The 18,591-nt window shown below is 43.1% G+C and overlaps 1 protein-coding gene across 12 annotated transcripts in view; it reads left to right on the top strand.

Moving 5' to 3' along the window:
* ARHGEF7 (Rho guanine nucleotide exchange factor 7) overlaps window positions 1-18,591 on the top strand; it is a 159,540-nt gene that overhangs the window by 43,260 nt on the left and 97,689 nt on the right. For all 12 annotated transcript variants that reach the window (XR_008319854.1, XM_053311162.1, XM_053311158.1 and 9 more), the window contains 2 exons: window positions 7,909-8,110; window positions 11,327-11,415. Coding sequence is in view for 11 of the 12 variants with exons in the window: in XM_053311162.1 (XP_053167137.1) it covers window positions 7,909-8,110; window positions 11,327-11,415 (291 nt within the window). In the remaining variant the exon portion in view is untranslated. The remainder of the gene's footprint in view (window positions 1-7,908; window positions 8,111-11,326; window positions 11,416-18,591) is intronic.

The raw sequence follows: 18,591 nt of genomic DNA, 5'->3' as shown, positions 1-18,591 counted from the left end.
TGCCTCTCAGGGGATGTGGAACTCACTCAGCATCTCTTTGCACTGCCTGGGTTTACAAGTAAACCAGAAAAAATTGAAGTTGATGCCAACTCAGAACATACAATTTCTAGGCATTGTTTTGGACTCGAACTCCGCAATGGTGACTCTGCCTCGGGAGAGGATCCAGTCGATACAGTTTGCTGCCCGTACCTTTTGCAAACATCGGAGGCACAGGGCAAAGTTTGTGCAGCGTCTACTAGGCTTGATGGCATCAAATACCACTGTGTTACCCCAGGCCCGTCTTCGCCTGCGAAAACTGAAAGCCTGGTCCCTGTGTAAATTCCATCCCCAAGTGCACTCCCAACGCAGGATGCTCACAGCCCACACAGAGTACAAACGGAGTGGACAGTACGATCCAACCTCACCCAAGGAACTCCCTTTTGAAAGAAGTCACCCACCCTCACAATTACCACAGATGCATCTAACACTGGGTGGGGTGCACATTGCAAAAACCTGGTGGTTGCAGGGAATTGGACTCGAGAGGAGCGTTCCTATCCCATCAACTATCTCGAGCTGATGGCCATGTTTCAGACCCTCAGGACTTTTCGTCCATACAAGAGGATCTCTGGTCATTCTTCTCATGGACAACACGACGGCCAGTTTGTATCTCAATGGGCAGGGAGGCACGGCATCACACTCCCTTCTCAACCTGGCTATGCACCACTGGTTTTGGTGCCTGGATTGGAACATCTGGTCAGTTGCAGTCCACATCCAAGGAAAGGTCAATACCTTGGTGGACACTCTAAGCTGCCAGAATGCCCTGTCTCATGAGTGGTGCTTGAATCGTGGCATCCTGATCGAGGTCTTTCACCTGTGGGGCACCCCTCACATGTTGGTATTTGCCTCGGCTCAAAATTCCCAATGTGCAAAGTTCTGCAGCAGAGCAGGGGTGGACCCGAAGTCAGAAGGGGATGCTTTCTTCCTGTACATGTTTCTTGGGATGAGCACATGTTATTTGTGCTCATCCCAAGAGTCCTCCAAAAGATTGTCAAGGACAGGGTCATGTGCATCCTAATAGCCCCGTGGTGGCCCAGGCAACTTTGGTTCACCACACTTCAACTGTCATAGTCTCTACCGGCACCTCTCATCAGTGCCATATATCCTAACAAGGAAAGGAGGTCTGTGCCTTCACCCGGATGTGGAGTTCCTTCACCTTAAGGCCTGGTGAATAGCGCTGTAACTTTTGTTTAGTGCTCCAGTACAAGTATTGTCAGTGGTGAAGAAACCTGCCACACTAGCATCCTATGTGGCAAAATGGGCCCATTTTTCTGAGTTTGTACAAGTAAAAGGAGCAGTGCCTTCCGAGGCATAATTACAATTGATTTTTGAGTACCTGTTACACTTGAAAGATAGTGGGTTGGCTCTTTCTTCTTTAAGGGTTCACTTGGCTGCCATTGCGGACAAGCATTCAATGTCTAGGTCGTTTTCTCATAAATTGGTCAAAAAGTTCTTTAATGGTATACTCCACTTGTTTCCACTTACTCCCAAGTGTTCCCCACCTTTGAATTTATTCCTGGTATTGAAACAATCAATGAAACCTCCCTTTGAGCCTCTGGCAACATGTAACCTGAAATTGTTATCTACAAAAGTAGTGTATTTGGTTGCAATCACCTCAGCTTGAAGAGTAATTGAGATGAAAGCACTATGCTCAGATGCACCATATTTAGTTTTTCATTAGGATAGAGTTGTATTGAGGCCAGATGTTTCTTTCTTGCCCAAGGTTGTTTCTGAGTTCCATTTGTCGCAATATTTTTTTTTGCCTATTCCTACCGCTGAGGAGGAGCATGCTTATCATTCTCTGGACATAAGTGCCCTCGCCTTCTATGTGGACTGCACGCAGTTGTTCTGCAGGTCCACATCTCTGTTTGTGTCCTATTCAGAGCCTTCTAGAGGCTTGCCCGTGTCATCCCAACACATTGCCGCGTGGGTCAGAGAGGCTGTCTCTTTGGCATACCAACTGGCCTCAGAGCCTTTGCCGATTCATATTAGGGCACATTCTCCGCGTGCGATGGCTACTTCAGTGGCCTTCCATAGGGCTGTATTTATGACTGAAATTTATAAAGCCTCAACATGGTCTCAGCCGACAACATTTGTCAGACATTATGCCTTAGATGTTCAGTCTCACACTCATGTGCTGTTTGGTTCATCTGTGTTGCACACTGCTGTTCACAAGAAATAAATTGATTTTGCTGAGCATTATTCAGTTTCTTACTATTGGTTCTTGGCTGCACCCCCCTTCCTGTTAGGGTAGCTTGCTATTGTCCCATGTATGATGCACAGAGACCACGAAGAAGAAAGGCAAGTTACTCACCTGTAATTGTAGTTCTTTGAGTGGTCTTTTGTGCATTCACACTACCTACCCTTCCTCCCCTCTGCAGCATCCATGTCTTTGTGTTGTGGTTTATGGCTGCAGCGGTCTCAGAACTGAAGGAATGTGGTACATTTGCTGATGGGGGAAGCTGGTTTCCCCGCTCTTTTTTCCCTAATAAGGTAAAGCTTTGGAAGTTTCCAGATGGGGGCTCTGCATAGGCGCAAATCCCATGTGTGGATGCACAGAAGACGATTTGAAGAACTACCGTTACAGGTGAGTAACCTGCCTTTCAATCCTAAGGCATAAATATCAGTTACTGAAAAATCTTTAAATGCCCCCAAGACTTGACTGTAAGTTTTCTTGACCTCTAACCAACTTAAGCTCTGCATATAGAGTTGGCTTTGGGATTAGTCCCACATTTGTGCCACACAGCTGAACCTGACAAATAAGGGCAGTTTAACCTCTGTATGACTATCTTAGCATCACAGGTAACAAGACTTTCTTAGTTCAGTCTTCTGACTGTTCTGTACTCTTCCCTCCTGATGTCCCTAATTGGCAGAAGCTTCTGTTTCTCTTCGCTGGTTTCCACCAACCAAGAGAAGCATAGAAAGAAATCCTAATTTCACGCATCTCATTTATCTCCAGTCATGTTCAAAGGACATTACTGGTTAATGTGAAGGGATGTTTGCATTCTTCTGTGTACTCCCTTCACAGCAGTGGGTAATACAAATGCATATTGATTCATGTATATAGGACAGGGCATTAGCAGGGAGTTCCTGGGAAAAGCCACATCGACAACTTATTTTTTTCATATTTTTTCCATGTATGTGCACCCACAGGCTCATTTCAAAAAAATAATTAGGTGAGTGAGGATTGTTAGGACAGAAGGGCATCCTATTTCCTAAAATGCAGCATTTTAATCAAGCTAGAGTTGCACAAATCTAGCACAGACAGTTTTTTTGTTTGCATAGTGTGTGGCAAATTCTGCTTTCACCTAATTGGACTCTGAGCAGAGATCTCTTGCATGTATTTCCAAATGGATAGAACTTCAAAACATGAAGGAAGAAAAATGGCAGCTATTCCAACTCTTCCTCATTTCAAGTTAGCAGATCATAAACCTATTTATATTTCAGTGCTGAATGTTGTTCATCTTGTCTGTTGTGTTGATTGGTGGGGCAAACTACTCAGTTAACTGAAAAGGTGGGATATATTCGAGGCATGCTGACTTCTCCTCATCCCTGAGTACTTTTCCAAACACACTACTGGTTGCTTTTGTGCCCACACTTGCAGGAGCAACCCAAGTCTTTGCGTGCCTGAGGTGTGGTGCCAGATGCCACACCTGCTGGCTGCCCCAGCCTCATCTGGCTCGGTGGCTGCACTCAAACAGCTGCTCCATTCTCCTCAGCATGCCATATTTAAAAAAGAGGGAGAAGAGCGTGGCTAGAACATCTTCTCTAGCTTGCCACTCTCGCAGGGAGGCAGATGAGGTAGCCACAATGGCAGAAGGCGAGTAGACAGAAGGTGACCACTGCTGCCCTTTCTCACTGTCTGATAATCTACCATCTTGGGTGACTGCCTCATTGTGCTCCATTATGAGGACATACATATTTGAAACATGATTACAGTAGGAACTATTGAAAATATTTGCCAGGTGCTAAGTGATTTAAATCTTTTTTAATATACCTAAATTTTGTTGGGAGAAGAAACTGATGTCGAAATGAGCAAAGATGCACTAGTTTTCAATTCATACCAAGCTGCACAGTGTACAAGTCTGGAATATAATAGTTCTTGGCTTGAAACCGCTGGGTGAAGTCATCAGGAGATTTGGTGCAGGATGTTATCAATTTGCTGATGACACCCAAATCCATCATCATCATTATCATAATCAGGAAATGGCATTCACTACCTAAATGCCTGCCTAAGGGCAGTAATGGGCTGGATGAAGGATAACAAATTGTAGCTGAATCCAAGCAAGATGGAAGTGCTCGTTGCGGGGGATCAGGCATTTGAGGGATGAGTTAGATTTTTCCAGTGCTGGATGGGGTTACACTCCCCCAGAAGGAACAGATATGCAGTTGGGAGTACTCTTGGATCCAGGCCTCACCCTCGTATATCAGGTGGAGGCTATGGCCAGGAGCGCTTTCCATCAACTTCAGCTGATTCGACAACTGCATCAATTACTTGAAGAGAATGATCTCAAAACAGTGGTGCATCAGCTGGTAACCTCTGGCCTTGACTATTGCAATGTGCTCTGTGTGGAGCTACCTTTGTATGTAGTTCGGAAACTTCAGTTAGTTCAAAATGTGGCAGCCAGACTGGTCTCTGGGCTAACCTGGAGGACCATTTTATGCCTGTCTTAAAACAGTTGCACTGGCTGCCGATATGTTTCTGGGCAAAATACAAAGTGCTGGTTATTATTGCTGCTGCCGCCTTGAACATCTGCCTGCAGGAGAGGGAGAGGGGAAGGCGAGTCCACCTGCTGGTCCCCTGCCTGACCTGTAGAACTGTGGCCTTTGGCAGTTGAATTGCAGGCTCTTGCTGCTTTGCAGGATGGGGCCAGGAGTGTGTCAGCTGACCAGGGGGCTCTCTCTGGCCCTATATAAGAACACTGCCTGTTGTGGCGGGCCCGCTACCGACAGGGTCGCCACCAAAGGGGCGACACCAAAGGGGGTCGCCCCTTTGGGGGAGCCACTTTGGAGGAAAGCGAGGGCGAGGGCCAGGTCCCTTGGCCCAGGTATTTGTATGTGGGAGGCATTTAATAAAGGGGCTTCTGTTTTTAATTTGTCCTGGGTGAGGAACTTGTATAATGTGTCTGGGCTTATCTGGAGATGAGGAGACAGGGGGCGTGTCCACTGACTGTGGGGTGGCCATTCCGGTGGTGGTGGGGAACAGAAGAAGTAACATTGGCAAGTCAGCAGGTCATTACAGGGGAAGGGGACATAGAAATCTAATAACTGTTTCCCCTTCCGGCTGTCCTGCCAGCTCTTTGACTTTGGGGAGCAGTGCCGACCACCCATGGAACCTCACCTTGCTCCTCTATAATGCCAGGTCGGTCCAGAACAAATCAGAAATCATCCATGATTTGATTCTGGATGAAGGTGCCAACCTGGTATGTATTACAGAGACCTGGTTGCGGGAGGCTGGGGGCCCAGTGTGGTCCCGGCTTCTCCCTCCAGGGTACTTTGTTGAGGAGCGGGTGAGGGACCGGGGGCAGGGAGGTGGAGTGGCTGTGGTCTACAAGAATAATATCCCCCTTACCAGGATCCCTGTTAGAGTATCAAACCATATCGAATGTGTGTACTTAAGTTTGGGGACCAGGGATAGACTGGGACTTTTGTTGGTGTACCGATCGCCCCGCTGCTCAACAGAGTCCCTAACTGAGTTGACGGACTTGGTCTCGGACTTGGTGTTGGAGTCGCCCAGGCTTTTGGTGCTGGGCGACTTCAATGTTCATTTTGGGACCAATTTGTCTGGGGTAGCTCAGGAGTTCATTGTGGCCATGACGACTATGGGCCTATCTCAGGTAGTATCGGGACCGACGCACGTTGCAGGTCACACACTTGATTTGGTCTTTCACTCTGATCAGGGTGGTGTTCCGTGGGTGGGGAATCCTGTGATTTCCCCTTTGTCATAGACGGACCACCATCTGGTTAAGGTTGGACTCATAGTCACACCCCACCTTCGCAGGGGCGAGGGACCTATTAGGATGGTCCGCCCGAGAAGGTTATTGGATCCCATAGGATTTCAAGAAGTCTTGGAGGGATTCAGTGTTGGCTCTGCCGGAGATCCTGTTGATATCCTGGTGGAGAATTGGAACAACAAACTCACTGGGGCGGTAGACATGATCGCTCCTAAGCATCCTCTCCGACTCGCTTCAAAACTGGCCCCTTGGTATACGGAAGAACTACGGGGGCTGAAGCGGCAAGGTAGATGACTAGAGCGCAGGTGGAGAAAGACTCGGCTTGAATCTGACAGATTGCAACATAGAGCTCATTTGTAGACCTATGCTCAGGCGATATGTGCGGCAAAGAAGCGATTCTTTTCTGCCCATATTGTACCCGCAAGTTCACGCCCATTGAGATCATCAGTAGAGGTCTGTCTGCATTTGCCACCGGCTCACCTGGTGGCTACTCAGGGACCTGGTGGCTTCTCCGTTGCTGCCCTGAGGCTTTGGAATGTGCTCCCTAGTGCAATAAGAGCCTCCCCATCTCTGACATCCTTTAAAAAGTCCTTAAAGACGCATTTCTTCACCCAGGCTTTTAACCGATATTGTTTTGAATGTTATTTTTAGAATATTGTTTTAAAAATTTTTAATTGTGTTTTACATTTCTTGCTTTTAAATTTTTGGTTTTGTTTTGTTTTTGTTTTTAATTAATGTTTTACTTTTTAATCTTCTTGTTAACTGTCCAGAGACGTACGTTTTGTGTGTAAAAATATGATAGATAGATAAAAATATTACCTTTAAAGCCCTGAACAGCCTGTGTCCGAGCACCTTCTTCCATATTATCCCCATCACACATTGAGGTCATTTTGAGAGGTCTGTCTCCAGTTACCACCGGTATGTTTGGTGGCGACTCAGAGGCGGACCTTCTCTGTAACTGCTCCTGGGCTGTGGAATGCACTCCAGGCAGATACCTGCAGTTTAGGTTCGCTATCGGCCTTTAAGAGAGCCCTAAAAACTTACTTGTTTGGCCTGGCCTTCCAAGGTTTTTAAATTGTTTTGGGGTATTTTAATTGGTTTCAAATGATTTGGAATTGTTTTAAAATTGTTTTTATATTGTTTTAAGCAGTGTGTGTTAAGTGGTGTTTGTTTTTATATCTTTTAAAACTTGTTGTACACTGCCCAGAGCCTTTGGATGGGGTGGTCTATAAATGTAATAAATAAATAATTTAGTAATATGCATGCTGTGTGTTGTGTCTCTCAAAGTCCAGGGCTCCTTTGTACATTGCAGTAAAAGGCACATCTCTATGTTTCTGCCACAAGATCACACATTTTTCTGTAATGTTTGAAGGGCATTTGTATGTCTGTCAGTATGTATCTGAGAACCATGATGCCTGACCATGTGTTTGCTGTATGGTATTAGACTCTCAGGTGCCCTTTAAAAAACACATGGCTTGTAACCAGAGGGATCTTATGGCATTCATGGATGGCAAGTGTGGGGAAGGTCCATGTTTTCCAATGACATTCCTCTCCATCTACATCCCCCACCTGCAGTGCCACAACCCATAGAGCTCTGAAGGTTTCCCCTGATCCAGATTCTTGTGAGGCTGTATTCTTGTAATGGTGGCTGCAGCGGGGAGGAGGGGAGTGGGAAAGCCACCTCTTTGCAAGTGGCATTCCAGTGGCCATTTGTTAGTTCCAAGCCACGGTTAACACATGTTGGAAACCTGTCTTTTGCTGTAACACGTGAAACAGCCTTCTGTTATCCTTTGCTGGCAATTGCAGATGCTGTTTTATAAATCTCATTTAGTAAGATTTTGCCTAGTGATTTATTTTGAAAAGTACTTACAACTTTTGTGTGTGGTTTCTTTTTTTTGTTTGGCCTCATCTCCTCTAGGACATGACAGATAACAGCAACCATCAGCTGGTGGTAAAAGCAAAATTTAACTTTCAACAGACCAATGAAGATGAACTTTCTTTTACAAAAGGAGATATTATCCATGTTACAAGGGTGGAAGAAGGAGGCTGGTGGGAAGGAACTCACAATGGCAAGACAGGCTGGTTTCCTAGCAATTATGTACGAGAAATAAAATCAAATGGTAAGTTTCAAATGCCTGTTCATAAAACTTTTAAGCTAATGTTCTTGACAAATGTCTATATAACTTTTTATATAAGGCTTGTGACTATGCAAGAAAGCAGTTCACACATTTGAAAAATGGGTCGGACAAGTGTCCAGCCCAGCTTTGGGAGCTGTGTGCGCTTGGGATTTCTCTAGTTAGTGTGTGTGTGTGTGTGTGTGAGTGTGTGAGAGAGAGAGAGAAAACAACTACATAGGTAGGTTAGCATGCCTATTCTCCTGCCTCTGAGGCAGCATCTCTCTGCCCCTGCCATCCCCGAGCCACTTGCACCTTATCTGCAAGGTCAGCAATGACTTCTCCCCCACTGCCAGAGAGGCAAATAAAGCCACCTCTTTGCCTGCTCTTGCACTCGGAGACATAGGGAAGAAGGGTAAGCTACTGAGAGACTCCTCCAAACCGATTCAGGCAGATTTCAAGGACAACAAGTCAGGCAGTTGCTGCTGCTGTTGCTAAGGCACCCTTGCTGCTGTTTTTGCCCCCTTTCCAATTTATTTATTTTGTTCCAGTCCTACCTTTTGATATGCAGCACAGTTTTTTCACTGCTCATACACTTGGGTGTTTCAGATTGCCTCCTTGCTGTCTTGGCCGTATTCAGCCCCATCACTTAATAGCCCCATCAGCTATTAATAGCAGACATGTGTGACTGCTTGGTTAGAGTACCACATGACATCCAGGTTTTTCTGTCCCCAGCTGGTCAGCTTTTTCTCCCTTCCCCACTTGCACACATTTTGGCAGCTGGCAGCTTCACTTGCTTTGCCAGTAAGTGATGGTGTCTGTGTCTCTCCTGTGCTCCTCTCTGCTTTTAGTCACCCTACTTCCTCATCAGCAAATTTCCCCTCTTACAAAAATTCCAAGGCACACCTGAACATGCCTGATGCTACCAACATACTGGTTGGAAATGCTGCTTTAATATATCTTCTGAGGGGCAGTGCAATAGATTGGGCCTGGGCCTGAGGGCCTTCACTCATTGAAGGGCTGAGCCTTGACGGCTGATCCCTGAAGTGTCTGCTGGAAGAGGAGTGTTCATCCTGCCCCTCTCACAATGGTGCATGTCTGCTTGGGAAAGGTATCATTACAACAGATATATGCAGATGAAAAATGTCTGCCCACTCCCCTCTTACCTTTTTTGGGCAGCAGGAAAGGGGGTCTAGAATGTTTACACATGGGGGATGTTGATGGCCAAGTTTGTCGTGGGAGTGCCCAACGCAGGGCTTTATCCCAGAGGCCTCTGGATCTCAGCACTGACCCTGTACTTTTTGGTCCATAACAGCAGGATGTTAGATGGGATATTTTTAGGGGTGTGCACAGAACCAGCTGGTCCAGTCCGAGTCTGAACTGAACCCAGGCTGGGCCAGTCCAGTCCAGCACCCCCTCAAACCCCTCCCTCTGCTTCGGTCCGGTCTGGGAGGGGTGTTATGAGTATTGTTTTTGGTTTTTTAAAAAATTCTTCGCTTACTCCTTCCAGGGGAGTTGTTCAAGGTGACCGGCGGGGGTGGGGGGTCTGTGGAAGTTCCGAATGGGGTTTCGGTTCTACCCCAAATTGTCGAACCAAACTGATTTGACGTCAACTTGTTTGCACGTCACTAGATACTTTTATTCTGGGAACTCCCAGTTCATGTATGCAGGCACACTTAGGTATAACATTGAATACAAGCACATAGAATATGAAATATGGGTAAGCTGACTTACAGAAGAACCTTCTGTTGCATAACCCTAGCTTCAGTTTTTTCAGAATTCCCTAGGATCACATGCTCATAACCTGTAATTAATGAATTTGAAGTGTGTCCTTTGTAGAAGGGTGAATAAGTAAGAGGTAGCAAACTATGGATGCAGTGAATGTTATAAAGCCAGGTTACATTGTTGAGTGGCAGGTGGAAAGGAACCTTTTAAAAATAGGGCAAATGCATCTCTGCAGCCAATAAATGGTCTAAAGAGATGTGTTTAAAGTTGTAGGGATGTATGTTTCTGCTTTTAATAGAGAACAGCAGGTGTTATAGGATTTAAACTCTATAGTGTTAGGCCCAGTGAATTGAATGGGATCATCTAATGCTGCAGCAGTGTATTATTATTATTATTATTAATTATTATTATTAGGAATATTTGGAGTCAAGCATGCAAAATATTTTTTCATTGCAGCTGGCATTGGTGCAGCCTTTGCTGGAGTTCATTTCTGGTTTTCATTTCTGAAAACATACCTGTTTAGTTAGACTTTTAGTTTATAGTCTTAAAGTTCTTAAAGTTTTAAGATTTTGAGTTTTTATCTGTATTTTAAACTGGGTCTTTAGATTGTGAACCACCCAGGGACTTGCATATGGGGTGGTATAAAAATGTGTGTGTTTAAAAACGCTCTCACTCTCGCTCTCTCTTTCTCTCTGAGAGGCATAAAGAAGCTGGAAGGTATATAGAGCAGAGCAACAAAGATAATTAGAGTTCTAGACAGTGAGGAAAGGCTGAATTATTTGAGATTAGTTTGAAGTAGAGGAGACTCTTGCTCTGATGTATGTTAGTTTTTATCTGAATTTTGACACAAAGTCATTAATTCAATCAAATAAAAATAAGAAAAATTGTGTCAGCAATATTCTTAAACATATAGTGGCAAAGGTATTATTTAGGCATACATGCATATGCATAACACACTCTCTCTGTCTTGAGAACTTCTCAAGTAACTTTCTTCATGCTGAGTAATCTCAATAGATCCCCTCAGCTCTGGAACTAGGGGGTAAGGCTTCAGGTCAGAGGGTGATGTGACTTCCAGGCAAGTTTAAGCATCTCATTTTAGAAATTAATCACAGGTCCTATTGCCTATGCAGAATTTCCAGCTATCTTAAAACCCATCACTGTCAGCTTCCTAGCCCTGAAGATGATTTTGCATAGACTGTGGCAGGAAGGGTAAGGCCCACACATTTTTAAGTTCTCTTTGAAGTTGTGCAACTAATATAAATATATTTCTTTATGAAATATGTCAAGCATCTTGTTTTTCGTTACAAGGAACTGCTGTGACAGTTGCTCTTTTTAAATTGTGGTTTTGAAAATGTATCCTTAATTGGTTGATCCTTTTGTGCTTGTAAATAAAAATAGTCCTGAATTTCATAAGTATTTTCAGAAGAACAGTTTGTTTGACCTCTAGTGTCAGAGCTGTGGAATTGCATCATATTGCTACAACACTTTATATTGCAGAAAAACCTGTCTCCCCTAAATCGGGATCCCTGAAGAGTCCTCCAAAAGGATTTGATACATCTGCTATTAGCAAAAGTTATTACAATGTGGTGAGTGATCTTTCTCTAAATCGGAACTCTGTGCCCTTTTGAAACAAGTTATGAAATGTAATTCAAACCTAGGGATGAGTGTTTAAAATCTAATAGTTTCTGAAAGAAAGTACATAGCTGCATACCACAGTCAATGGAGCGCTGGTCCTTCAGGGAGCTGAGAAGTGTGGATCTCAAGCTTTGTAAGGTTTCTGTCACTGAAACTTTAAATTTGGGTCTGTGAAAGGTGTTCCTTGAGAGTGTCCTCCATTATGGCTCTCTGGGTCTAACAAACTTTAAATCATATGTCTTTTGTGAATTTCTGAGAAGTCATTCACCTCAGCCAGCTCTGGGAAACTGCTGGTCTTAATACTATGAATTGCTGAACCATTGCTTGCAAGCTGTCTCTTGATGAACATCTTCTGAAATGGGTCAAGTGACTGCCTGCCTGTCAAGCCCTTGTCATTCTATGCTCTTTCTTTCATCAATCTTTAGATTTTTATTTTTTTTGAGCTCCAGTTGTTCAGTTTGAATTGTATTTCATCAGTACCTTATGGGCTTTAAAAAAACAAAACAAGAAGTGTGTGTGTGTGTGTTTATATTTATATTAACTTTGTTTGTACATTATAAATATTTGACTTTCAATCTCTAGTGTCTCACTTGTTCTGTAACTTGAGGATGTGTGCATAACATCCTGCTAGAAAATAATTGGCTTATATCCAAAAATGCCCCCTTCCTCCCACAGAAGGACTGTGTCTTAATGAAATAGTGCAGTATAAGAAAAATGGCCCCAAATCCATAAGCGTGCCTTTGTCTTTAATGCAGCACTTTGACAAGCTATTTTCAAAACTTTTTATGATCTCTCAGGTTTCTGTCTTACAGTCTGTACAGTATATTCTGTGTGCATCATGTTTCTCACACTGTCACACAACCAGGGGTGTAGCTAGCGGAGAGGGGCCCTGTGTTCACCCCTCTCTCTGGCAGCCCCTCAGAGTGAGGGAGATAGTGAAGAAAATAGGGAGGGGTGGAGCTGGGGGGCCCTCAGGAGCTGGGGGCCTTTTTGCTCAGTTATTGCCACACCGATGCACACAACTTGTACATTACATTACATTATGGCTCTTCTATACAAGCTGTCTTGCACTTGCACAAGCGTTCATGAAGCAGCACTAATGCATTTTATCCTTCTTGGTGTTGTATAGATCTCAATCCCATGCAAGTACTGTATCTATCGTGTTAGAATTTTTGAAGAGTAGTAGTTTTGGCTTTAAGAAGGCCATCTTTTAAAGACAATCTCTGATCAAAGCTTTTGCTTTAAAGAGATAACGGTGAGCTTCATATGAGTGAACTGTTAAACATGCTTGGTTATCTCCCACTGCCCCCATTGTCTTGTGAATAAGGGATAGCTAGAGCTGGATAAATCCAGTGCTCTACCTTTTTCATTTGTGCTGCATACTGTAAAAGGCTTCCATGTGTTTGAAAGTAATCCACATTTGCTGGATCCATCAAATATGATGAGGCTCAGAGAATAAGGTCTCTGAAATCTCATGGGATCTTGCAGCATGAGAGGTTCAGAATGCAGGAAAGAGGAGAAAAGTGATTATTGGAGCAGACAATCAGAATGGTGAGATTAGGAATTGTGAAGTTCAGCTCTGCTGAAAGTGAAGTGTCATTATATTTCATGCTTTATAACCATCAAAATATTGTAAACATATAATGTCCTCAACTTTCCCTGAATGGGAGGTAGGCAAGTGATCTTGAAGACAGTGAGAGACACAGGAATTATGAGAATTTAAATCTTCCTTAATAAAATTGGTATGTATGAATCTTGAAGGTCAAAATATGCTCTTTTTGTTCTTCCAATGGGTGTTTTATGAAAACAGGAGACTTGGAGGAAGCAAAATAAACTTTAATATATATTAATCTGTAGGAATTTGGTTTACAGTAAGCTGAACGTATAGTTTTAGTAGCCAGTGGTAATTTTTAGAATGGTATCAACCTGTTTCTTTAGGTTTATGTTGTGGTGGTGGGGTGGAGGCTAATGGGACTATTAAGATGCATTTTTCTAAAATTAAAAGCCTCTGTGGTCTTTTTAGTAGGATGACAAGTTTTTCTTCCATGTGCTGGCTAACACCATTTTGTTGTTGTTCTCCTTTCAGAGATTAGATCATGACAATACATCTTGAGGATTTATTTCACAATGGCACCACTGCAGTGCAAACCTGGCAAATTGTGCTAGAGATTTTTAGAAGCCTTACATCATGATTCTGTGGGCCCCCTGTTTTAGTCCCTTCCCTCTACCTTCTATACAAGTCTTTGCTTGTTACTAGTTTTGTATTGTCATGGCCAACAATTTGTTTTCTTGTATGTAGCTTGGCTTTGTGTGTGATTTTTATTGTGGTTTGCTGACATTTCATCATTTTGTTTTTACTTTGCAAGATAACGTATTAATCTTTCTGCTTCTTCTGTGCTAGCCTAGCCTAGTATTTGTAACTTGCTAATTAATAGCTTATGTGTTCTTCGTGACATTTTGTCCTTCCTAGTGCTTCTTGTAGAGTGGAGACATTTTAATCTTGGGGGCAGGAGTCAAGTTACCAACAGAAGAATGAACTCAGAAATGGTCTCTCCCCCCCATCCCCTCCAATTGAATAGGCCTATTCAAGTGAATAAAACAGAGTCCAGCAATGCTAATGAAAGAGACAGCGAGTTCTCCATTTTAAATAGTTCAGCATGTCAGTGGTTTCATCAGATTTTCATATAGGCATGAATAACTGTTTTATACTTCAGACTGCAAATTGCAGAAGTGAGTAGTATAGCTTGTCCAAATGCATCCCAATATTGTAGGAATGTTTGGAGTACATTTACTTAATATTGGAGTTCCCAAAATGATGATGAACTTGACTTCAAGCATGACTTGTCTCCTTAGCTAAGCAGGGTCTGCCCTGGCTGCATATGAATGGGAGACTTGATGTGTGAGTACTGTAAGATATGCCCTAAGTGGAGCTGCTCGGGGAAGAGCAGAAGGTTCCAAGTTCACTCCCTGGCATCTCCAGGATAGGGCGGAAAGAGATTCCTGCTTGTAACTTGGGGAAGCCGCTGCCAGTCTGTGTAGCCAATACTGAGCTAGATGGACCTATGGTATGACTCAGTATATGGCAGCTTCCTTTGTTCCTGGTTGCCACTGAAAATCTCTCCCTCCTCTGATCAAGGGTGGTTCATCCCTGCATTCTGTTGTATATGTGGCTAGGATTGTTCTCTGATGGGAGTGACCCTGTTAAAGTGTTTGTGTATTAGTTATGGTGTGTTATTTTCTGTACACTGTTTTGAGCTACTGGATGAGGCAGTATAAACATCTTTAGATGGTATGAAAGGAGTACTCTGAGGGGATGGGGATATGACAAAGAGGTGAAATGGATTATTTGAATCAGCCTTCATTGTGGAAGATGTTGGAGAGAGACCCACATCTGTACCATTGTTTTCTGGGAAGGCATCTAAGGAGTTATGTCAGATGTAACACAGGATGACAGTTATGAGCTAATTGACTAATTACAAATTAATAGTAACCAGAGCTAGATGGCACTCACCAGAGAGTCTTCAAAGAGGTCAAATGTGAGATTGCTACATTTCTAACCAAAATGTGCAACTTAGCATTATAATTGGATTCTGTAACAAAGGACTGGAAGGTGGCCAATGTAAGTTTAGTTTTAGGGGGATCCAGGAAAATAAAGACTTATGATTCTAATGTGCTCTAGGTAACTTGGAAGACGGCATTATTTAAAGCTAGAATATTTAAACACAGAAGGACAAGCCTTGCTGAGAATAAATCAGCATGGCTTCTGCTAAGGAAGACTTGCCTCAACAAACTTGTAGAATAATTTGAGAATGTCAACAAGCATTTTAAATGGAGTGATCCACTGGTCATTTTAAACTTGAACTTTCCAGAAGTTTTTATAGTGTTACTCACTAAAGTGTTTGGGTGAATCTGGCAGTTGTGGGTTAAAGGGACAGGTATTGGACTGACAACAGGCTGAAAAGCAGGAAGCCCAGGATAGGAATAAATGGGCAGTTTCACAACAGAGTCTCTTGCTACCTATTTTGAAGAACAACTTTTAGAAATAAATTATAACAAAACTATGATCCTGGTGTTTGCAAAGAGACCAAAGATGTGGAACTGGTCACTAAATGGGCACAGGTTAGAACAAGTTAAGTATTTCAAATACCTTGGTGTAGTATTCCAGTCCTCAGGCAGAAGGGGTGCACACAGAGAATATGTAAGGCAGAATGCACACAAGAGTACACAAGCAATTCAATCTTTCCATCAGTGCCCAATATATTCTCTCCGCAATAAAGCTCTTTTCGGCCAAAGTACAAACACAGCTCCTATATGGAGTTCAACTTGGCATGTACTCTATCTTCTCTAAGGTAGAAGCCATGAAATCTAAGTTCCTGAGGAACATTTTTCAGATACCCCGGTGTGTGCCCAGTGCTGTCCTTCGCCTGGAAGCAAGAGGCCAGAGCATGGATTAATATCTTCGAATTCTGACTGAAGCTGGTTTTCCACCCTGCAGGTCTAGCTCCACTTGTGTTAGCTATCACTCCAGATGGAAAAGAGAGATGGATGAAGGGCTGCACCACTATGGCTTCTCCCCTCTTGCATCAATTACTCTGGGGTATGAAAATGCCAGGGTCAAGCTCAGACAAAGAATATACAATATGGAAAATCAAATTGATCAGGGCTTAATTCTCATTGGTGTCCATTTGGGCAACAAAGTTCTGAGTTTCAACCCTGACAGATACCTAAATGAGATAATCATGCCAAAAAAACAGCAGAGCTCTGACACAGGCATGATGCAATGACTTGCAAGCAGCAGTCCTGCAAGACAGATATCAAAAAATCCCCTACAAAGAATGTATTTGTCTCTGCAAATTGGGTGATATTGAAGCAATGGCTCATGTGCTCCTCTACTGCCAATTTTACCAAGAGATATGGCATATACATATAACCCCTTTTATTAATTGTCATCCAGGTTGTACAGACTTTTTATCTTGATTTTTTAAATGACCAGAATGACCTAAGTTCTATTTGATAGCCAGTAAAATCTGCCAGGAGTTTAAGAATCATTAACTGATCTGTATGCTTAAGTACGTGCTTAACCACTGTATTATAAATCTGTAGGTTATGTAGGTTTTTGTTGGACTTCTGTTTGTAAACTGTGCTGGTCTGTGATCGTAATAAAGGAATTGGATTGGATTGAGTTGAATTCACAACAGAAGTAAGTAGTCGCGGAAACTCCTGAGGATCTATATTGGCACAGGTGCTATTTCTCTGACGCATAAATGATTTGGGATAAGTATTGATGTAGCCAAGTTGTTCAGCATAGTTAATAGCCAAGCAGATGGTGATTTCTCCAAACTGGAAGAATGGGCAACCTAGTGAGGCAAATGAGATTCAATTCAAGGAGGTTCAAAGTGATTTATATTGAGGGTGTGGTTTTTTTGTTTTTTGAAGTTCAAACTTCATATTAAATTGGTGGTGACTACCTAGAAATGACGCAGCAGGGAAATGACTTTCCTAGCAAGCATGAGGTTTCCGGTTCAAATACCCACTGGTATGTTTCCCAGACTATGGGAAACACTTATATCAGGCAGGAGTAATATAGGAAGATGCTGAAAGGCATCATCATCTCATACTGCGTGGGAGGAGGCAATGGTAAACCCCTCCCTGTATCCTGCCAAGGACAACCATGGGGCTCTGTGGTCACCAGGAGTCAACACCGACTCGATGACACACTTTTACCTTACCTAGAAATGCTATCTTGGGGTTGTTGTGGAGAGCTCCCTGCAGTTGTTGACCTGGTGTACAGTAGCAGTGAAAAAAGCAAGTGTATAGCTTGGGTTGCTTGGATTGGTAATCTTTTTCTGTACTTGCCTCCAGCTCCAATTTTTTGTTGTTGTTGAAAAGATCAGAGTGTTGCATCACCTTTCCCCATAAGACAATGGTTCCCAAACTGGAGCCTCCAGACGTTGCTGAACTACAGCTCCCATCATCCCCAGCCACAATAAATTATAGCTGGGGCTGATGGGAGTTGTAGTTCAACATCTGCAGGCTCCCAGTTTGGGAACCACTGCCAGAAGGCATGGCAGTGAAGACTGCCCTTTTTATTCAGGCTTTTAGCCAATGGGTGTAACTTTGGAATACCAGATATTAGGGATGTACAACGGAGGAGGATTGCTGCTTCTCTGCATGTAAGTTTCCTAGAGGCATCTGGTTGGCCAACATTAGATAAAAGTTACTGGACTAGATGGATCCTTGACTGGATCTGGCATGGCTCTTGTGTTTTTATTATCCTGTTCTTTGATTCAGAATGAATTAAATGAATTTATTCCAATTCAAAATGCATTACACTTAAAATAAGTTCCTCTTCTGTACCGATCACTTTGGTGTTGAAGAGCTACAAATTGTGATGCTGGTGATGTCTACCCCTGGAGATTTGTTTTTTTGTGACATGCAGCACTGCTGCTTTTCTACAGCAGCCTGTGTTAGCGACTCTTGGAACCCAGTACATCTTGGGGAAGGAGGTTTGTAACTTACATTTTTTTCTTTCCCCTTCTACTCCTTCATACAGAGTTTTTAAAATAGCTCTGAACAGAGGCAGCTGCTCTGCTCAGATGGTTTATTTCCCTGTCAGCTGGTGGAAGTGAGACTGCACATCGGTATAGGCAATCCGATGAAGTCTTAGAAATCCCGAACCAGTGAGCACTGGAATTTTATTAGTGCTGCATAACTTTTCTTAAGAGCTTCTGTAGCAAAAGCAGTCTTCCTTTGTACTTATGGTGATTAGAAGGTTGATTCGAAGGGGAGGAATCAGATTCTACTTCACATATTTGACTCTTGGTTATGATGACATTCATTAAGCAAGGAAGTTCTGTGAAGTTATGATGGCATGTGTTAATTAGTCATTAACAATAGAACTATAGATTCAGTGGTGTCAACTCACACATCGTTGGAATAATTAAGTGTTGAGAAATCAAGGGATGTATCAGCCAATCCATAGGCTTTGCATTAGTGATTCTTACTTGTGTATATATAAAGAGTTGGAAGAGACTTAATGAATTGTTGCAACTTCTTTACTTTTGTGTCTTCTTGATGATCCAGTCATCTTTGGATTAGCAACACTCATGATGCTTTGAATCATTAGA

This window comes from Hemicordylus capensis, chromosome 3, assembly GCF_027244095.1.
Source record: "Hemicordylus capensis ecotype Gifberg chromosome 3, rHemCap1.1.pri, whole genome shotgun sequence".
In the NCBI taxonomy this organism is placed as follows: domain Eukaryota; kingdom Metazoa; phylum Chordata; class Lepidosauria; order Squamata; family Cordylidae; genus Hemicordylus; species Hemicordylus capensis.
Note: the sequence above shows the minus strand (reverse complement) of the source record. Positions and strands in the feature narration are given on the sequence as shown.